Here is a 7,190-nt window from a genome sequence, read left to right on the forward strand (position 1 = left end):
CAAGTGCATGTACTGTAAGCTTTCTCTTACTAACTGGCCAACGTTTTGATGGTTGTGTAATTTGTGTCGGTTTACCCTTTATGGAGATCAAATGTTGTGACAAAGTACGCGAGGGCTTACTTCACGGGCTACACCTAGAAATGTTTGAGTTTGCAAATCAAACTGTGGCTAAATAGTTAGAGGACTCTGGTATCTTCAGTCCATCAGGATTTAAGTCTTGGTGCTTGTATTTATTTTTGGATTTATTTTAAAATTCCCGGCGATACGTTTTCAGTAGGAGGAGACGTTTCCGTTGACGAGGAGGCGTCTACGGTGACTTCATAAATCTCAAGATGGTATACTGGTTCAGTCTCTCGAAGGTGCTCATAGGGATAGAATGTGCGTGTGTGTTTTCACAGGGATGAGTGTATGCGTGTGTGTATGAACGCTTGGGTTTGTACTGTGTTAAAAGAATAGAAATATTTGCGTTTTCATGTATTTGGAATGTGTATGAACTTTTTTCCCTACCCAAATGATTTACTTGGCTTTGCCATAATGCACTTTTGATCTCAAAAATTTATAATTAGGTTGTACAGTATAACGTTTCTGCTCATTACTGTATTACAAAAGCAGGGGCAAAGGAGGATCAGCAACAGCAGGAGTCTTGAAAGATGGCCGTGTCTGGTAAAGAGACTGCAACGAAAACAAAGAATCGTCGGCTGAAGGCGTAACTGGGTCATTCCTGTCCTACTTTAAGTTGGCCCAAACAGCACACGAGAAAAACGGGCTAGCCGGCTAGGCACAGATAACTACTGTCTTTTTAAAGAAAAGCCATATAAAAGTACATGGAAACAAAAAATATACTCCCTTCTAAACTAATGTAAGAGTATTTAGAACACTATTTTAATAACCTAAACACTCTTATATTAATTTATAGAGGGAGTACAATTTTCCATGCTATAATATATAAATTTTTTTGGGAGAAAATTATGAATTTTCAAACATGTCATGTGGCAAAATTTACCCATTTTCGTAATGTCCACATGGCAAATTTCTAATAGTGAGATGACAATTTTACATTTTGTTTTTCATTTTTCAATAAAAGTTATTTTGTATAGATGGTAAATTTAAAAAAAAAATCATGATCACAAGGGAAGTTAATGGCAAATTTAGTTCTTGTAATTCTCCCATGGCAAGCTTGAGTTATTTTCCCAGGACAATTTTGGAAGTGTTTGTACTTTGTTAGGTGGCAATTTTACATTCTTTTTCCTTTTGCTGAAGAGGTTGACATGAGTGAATTTCTTTTAAGTATATTGCCAAAACTAAATTTGCAAAGGCGGTGAAAATAAATTTTCCATGGTCTAGGGAAAAACTAAACTGCCATAGCTATGGAAATAATTTTTCCATGTCTGCTGAAAATAAAATTTCCATGGTCTGTTAATGCAAATTGCCATGATCTACAATGAAATTTTCTTAAAATTTTGATATTTTGTTTACCATGGATGTAAAACTAGCCATGGTATAGCAAGCCAATTTCCATGGCCCTGAAAAGTTTGAATTTTACAGAATGAATATACAACTTGTTTGATTCTTTATTAGATCATAGAAAACTACTTTTTGAAGATTAACGAATATAAATAAAAACAAATTTATTATTTTCTCTTCTTATATTACTGCTTTTCACTTTGTTCATTGGATTCATAGGTCATGTTGAAAGTAAAAGTCAATCATGGCAAGATTTTGTAAAAAAATGTAATAAGTCACATTATTAAGTGAAAATTGTTTGTGTAGAGGTTTTTGTCTTTCTGGCATTTCTTACAAACACAAGAGAGGGAAAAGAAAGAAATTACAATAAACACAAAAAATAAAGGGAAAAAAGTAGTTTGTGCTCTGAGAAATGGAAGAAAACATATAGATATGATACAAAAGAGTAAGGCAAGTGTAAATTATCGGGTACTCGGCTTACCCTTAAATTAACCATTTGGAAAAGAAATGATGCAAAAGTTTAAGCCGGGCGTAATTTATCTGACTCTCGGCCTATATTATTTGCACCTAGAAAAAGGAAATGCTATATTAGAAGCCGACTCGCCGTTACAAGACACTCAGCAAATACGCCCAGCCATCATGAGTGCAATCGCCAAATGAGACGCGTTGCTGAGAGTGCAATCGCCAAATCAGACGCGTTGCTGTTTTGCAGATTGCAATTGCCAAACGAGACGCAGTTCAGAAGCTACTTTTTCTTTACTCTCATTTCTGAAGCTCCTATCTCCTGCAGCCTGCCTCAATCACATTGTTCCAAGCGACTCTCAAGTGTGAATATTCGTCTTCTAGAAAAACAGTGTAAGTATGTGCGGCTAGTTTTTTTCAGAAGAAAGAGAAGTAGCCAGGAGCACCTCCAATCAACTAATGGTGGTAAAAAGAGAAGTTATGTACACTGATACATATGGTTTGCAGGGGGTCTCCGTTTACAACTTTACATCACGCGCTGAATCCCGAATCAGCAAACCATGACTAGAGACATTCTCGATTATTCAGCACTTGCTACTCTAGCTAGCCCATGACAGCAGATAAGCGTTAAAACTGACAAGGTCTTGCAAGATTTGCTGGAAGACCATGAGTACAGAGAACACCCCCATCCCCACCAGCACAGGCTTTGCACCGGTGAAGCCCACTCTTTCTTTGCCAGCCCTGGATACTTCTACTTGTCCAAACCCAGCTTTTTTATCAGATAATTTGGAGCCAATGGACCAGGCCATCAGTGGAGGGAGAACACCGTACAAGATGGTCATGCAGTAGCCCCCCTGAACATGTGGAAATCAGACGAGCAAGCTATCAATCAGTCAACAATTCATACTGTAGCTAGGAACTTTGCTTATGTGTTACTACTTCTCTGCCAAGCTGCGGCTCAGGATCTGAGGAAGTGCACTTGCTTTGATTTAAACTTACGGCGATGTCAGTGGCTATGGAGAATGAATCTGGAACAGCAGCTGCTATCAGCATGGTTGGGACAACCACCACCCCTGTGGCAACGTAGCTGATCTTGTTGTTTTCTAGGAATGTTGGCCAACCAAGCTGGCTAGATCCTTCTCCTTCAGAAGCGCCTTCGTCGACCTTTGCCTGCACTTTGTCAGAGCACTTTTAAGTTTTAACAGATTGTTCCCTACTGATGACAATGAAAAAAGATGGTTCTCCAGGTAGTTTGATTAGTGGTGTATATGAAGTGCTAGTAGATCGGTTGAAGCAGTGGGTTGAAGCATACATTTCCATCGGCTAAGGAGGTGGTTAGATTGGTCATCTGCTCGATGAAGAACTGCGACGCCGCAAGCAGGGTCCCGATGAGAGACGTCCCGACAGCCAGGAGCGAGAAGGTCTCGACCACCACGTAGCTCCACCTACACGAAAATAACTGCATGATTCGCCGGTGGGGTTCGATACAATGCCTCCAACGCCGCATGTCCTTGGGTACGGCGGCGGTGCTTACTCTGTCTCCAGCATGTCGAGGATGCCGAATCCGTTGGGGTCCGTGGAGGAGGCGGAGAGGGTGAGCGCGACGTCGTCCCACACGAGCAGGGAGACGAGCGGCACCAGGCTCCCGACTAGGATCGAGAGCCGGATCCTCGCGAGGTCCCCCTCCAGGTACGCGCAGATCACTGCATGCGCCAACCGCAACGCATTATGTTCAGTACTGGTTTGGTTTGGTTTGGTTGGTACTGTACCATGAACGCTTTGTGTATCTGGCGTGGTGGCAGCACGTGGTTTCTCTTGGGCACGTACGCTACCTGGCGCGATGTCGTGGTAGACCAGCGTGAAGATGATCACCGGCAGCGTCGCTGGAACCTGCTCCCAGTGGGCGTTCGCTGGCAGACTCAGGCCGCCGCCGAACGCCACCGCCGAGACTTCAATCATTAGCAGCAAACCTGTGTCAGTAGACAGATCACGGTGATGAGAGTGATACGCACCAGTGCCCAAGACTTTGCGCCATTTGTAAGGTGTATGGTATCTGCTATTCCCGATATGAATTCCATGTGCAATGCTAGCTACTCCCTCCGTTCCTAAATAGTATAAGTATTTGTAGAGATTTCACTAGTGGACCACATACGGATGTATATAGACATATTTTAGAGTGTACATTCAATTATTTTGCTTCGTATGTACATACCTAGTGAAATTGGTTAAAAGACTTATATTTAGGAACGGAGGGAGTAGATGGAAATGCTGAGACTGCAGAGAAAGCAACGGGCTCACCGGCTCAGAGCAAAGATTTGTCCTGCGCTCCTACGCGTTAATGCAGATCTCAGTAGTGATGTATCCGTTCTTAGTACTACAGTGCTACTTCTATGGTACTGGCCGTTCATCGAAGTGACAACTCACATACACTACTATACGTAGTGTACCACACTGGTACTGGTAGGCGTTGCGAGCAAGCAGTACAGTACGTACCTATCATGAAGAAGGTGAGCACTTGGTTCACTTGGGCGGTGACACCCGTGCCACCGGCGGCGATGAGGAGCGCGAGGGCGGCGGTGAAGGCGGCGCCAGAGACAGGCTCGGGCACGCCGATCGCGCGGGAGAGCACCTCGCCGGACTTGGACGTGTAGGCGACCATGGAAGTGTAGGACAGGAACAGGTAGGCGGTGGCGGCCAGGTTCCCTCCCCACTCGCCAAGCGTCGCCTGCGCCATGCTCTTCATGGATATCACCTCCAGGCCTGCACCATCGCCGCCGTCTTTCTTGCTCTTCCGACGCAGGTGGACGTTGATCTCGGCGATGAGGAGCGCTTCGGCCACCAGGAAGGCCCAGCAGACGACCATGCACACGGCGCTTGGAACGAAACCCTGTGAATTGCCGGAGTAGTAGCATCAAGGACAATTCTGGTCTGTCATGCTACCTTCATTCGCAACATATATTGCTTTACTCCATGCAAGAAAATGTGCGAGTGAAATTATGTGGCGGCATTCCGGATTTCCAGATCATACTAGTAGGTCAAATTACTTGACGCTGTTCGTTGTTCTGCTCCTGGGTATCGTATTTCCAGAACGCGAAAGCTCAAGTTGGAACGATTTAAGATTGATCCCGCCAGCCAAAGATGACGAATGAGACGCCAATTGAATGCGCACAGCGACGCCGGTTGGTGGTCATGGCGGGCAGATACATGTGGCTGTTTTCAGATGTGTTCAATGAAAACTTTCATATGGGGGCCTCCGTGCTTGGGCAATTCACTGTACTGATATGGGTGGTAGATGGGCCATTACTCCATGAAATGCTGACCTTCTAGGGATCGTTGTAGGTGGGACTGTGCAGTGCGGACGGGCCACAAAGGACAATATGATAGTAGTAATAATTTCAACATTTCATTCAGTACAATTTACTTGGCTGATTAATTCTGTTGTGCCACCGTAGATCTGACGCCTGGGCCTGCCATGCCGGTGAAATTCTCGGCAGAACAAAGGGAAGAGAAACTCACCGCGGGCGCGGTGCTCTGCGGCACGGCAAGGATGCCTGACCCGATGCTTGTCCCCACTATGAGCGCAACGGCACCAGCCACGCTCCCTCTCTTCGGCCCGCCACCTGGTGGCGGTGACGCTCCGACGGCATCCGGCAGCGGCGGCGCTTGGTCGCCATCTCCTACCTTCGGGCCGCCACGTGCTCTCACCACGACGGCCCGCGCCCTCTTGCCCGGAGCAGCGCCGCACCGTGTGTCGCCGCCGCCGCGGCAGCAAAGGCTTCTGGATAGGCTGGACGGGACGTGGCGGTGGAGCTTGGCCGGGCAGAGCGCGCGCCGGATGACGATGCCCTGCATCCGGCCGAGCTATGGCTGGCTTGATGGCGGGCTCGGAGCGGGATTCCGGATTCGATCTGGTGGTGTGGTGGTATATTCATCTCATCACTGGAGTGGCCAATGAATATACTGAATCTTCAGCTCGAGTGGCTGCGGACTGCGGTCGTCGTCTACAGAAAAGCGGAAGTTGTGGTGCACACGGCGAGAGCCGAGCGGACGCCGGACGCTAGTCGGAGAGATTCTGGACCGTGCGTGTCTCGAGTCTCGACCTTTGCACCGTACGGGAAAGGATGTGATGTCTGCTACCCGACGGACCGGGGAGAAGATTTTTGCGTGCGTGTTAGAGCATTTCCAACACAAGTGCAACTCCGCGTGCTAAAAAGCAATTTACAGCGTCGGAGTTATCTGTTTTTGCGCGCAGCGGAGCTCTGACTCCAGCGGTCGTTGAAAAAATTATGCGCGCGTCGCGTTCCAGCAGACGTACTAAAAAATTAGTGCGCCACAAATATATCTACAACAAACAGGTCCCTAACATTTACAAATAAGTCCATTTGACCAAAACAAAAACGCAATTAAGTCCCCAATCGTTGGAGCAAGCTAGCTAGCTGATGATCGAATCGCAAGCGTGCTGATGGAATCGCAAGCTAGCTAGTTTGCTGATGGAATTAGCAAGCTACGCACGCGCCGCTTGCCACCGCACGCGAGCTAGCTTGGAATCGCAAGCTCCGCACGCGCCGCTCGCCTCCGGCCACCGCACACGCTCCCGGCCGGCGAGCTCGACGCGGCGAGCTGCAGGAAGGCGGCAAGCTCGAGGCGGCGAGCAGAAGAGTAGCGGCGGCTCCCGGCCGACACGTGCTCCCGGCCGACGAGCTCGAGGCGGCGAGTTGTAGCCGGCGAGCAGAAGGGCAGCGGCGGCTCCGCCCGTGCCGGGACGAGCAGAGGACGAGCATGCAGGAGTGGTGGCGGCGAGCTGTGGCTGTAGCGGCGAGCTCGAGGCGGGACGCGAGGGAGCGGAGCGAGTCGGAAGATTCAGCGCGCTGTACGCTACGCACTAAATATCCCGCGTGCGATGCCAAAAGTCCGAGCGCGCTGGATAGTTTTTGCTGCGTGCTGGGTTTTGCAGCGTCTGTTGGAGAGCTTTTTTCTTCTCCCGCGCGTTAAATTAATGGTTTTTTCAGCACGCCCCTACTTTTAGCGCCTCTGTTGGAGATGCTCTTAGGCCTCTTGCAATGCATTGATGTTTAGATGAGGTGCTAAGTATATTAAAAACTTTAACAACTAGTCTTTTCAATGCATAGGTGCTTAGCTTTTGTTGGTAAGCTTTTTTTATGGAATTATTTAACAATTAAACTTTTTCATGCATTGTTTGATAGTGTTTTTTACATAGGTTCACGTGCTTAACACCGTTTCTTCCTGGGCCACCATAATGCTCT

General features: G+C 47.5%; 1 protein-coding gene across 3 annotated transcripts; it reads right to left on the minus strand.

The window, feature by feature from the left end:
* Window positions 1–2,359: 2,359 nt before the first annotated feature.
* On the minus strand, window positions 2,360–6,090 carry LOC123449128 (tyrosine-specific transport protein-like). Of its 3 annotated transcripts, none has more exons than XM_045126224.1 (7): window positions 5,443–6,090; window positions 4,420–4,813; window positions 3,759–3,896; window positions 3,461–3,629; window positions 3,239–3,371; window positions 2,926–3,096; window positions 2,360–2,780 (listed from the first exon to the last, which is right to left on the minus strand). In XM_045126224.1, exons 1-7 carry the CDS (start codon window positions 5,776–5,778, stop codon window positions 2,526–2,528), a joined length of 1,596 nt encoding a protein of 531 aa, XP_044982159.1. In that variant the 5' UTR covers window positions 5,779–6,090; the 3' UTR covers window positions 2,360–2,525. The 3 variants fall into 3 exon arrangements, with proteins under 3 accessions (XP_044982159.1, XP_044982158.1, XP_044982160.1); XM_045126223.1 differs by having other exon boundaries at window positions 3,696–3,896; XM_045126225.1 differs by lacking the exon at window positions 2,360–2,780 and having other exon boundaries at window positions 2,943–3,101; window positions 3,696–3,896.
* Between the last annotated feature and the right edge of the window lie 1,100 nt (window positions 6,091–7,190).

This window comes from Hordeum vulgare, chromosome 4H, assembly GCF_904849725.1.
Source record: "Hordeum vulgare subsp. vulgare chromosome 4H, MorexV3_pseudomolecules_assembly, whole genome shotgun sequence".
NCBI classification, from domain to species: Eukaryota; Viridiplantae; Streptophyta; class Magnoliopsida; order Poales; family Poaceae; genus Hordeum; species Hordeum vulgare.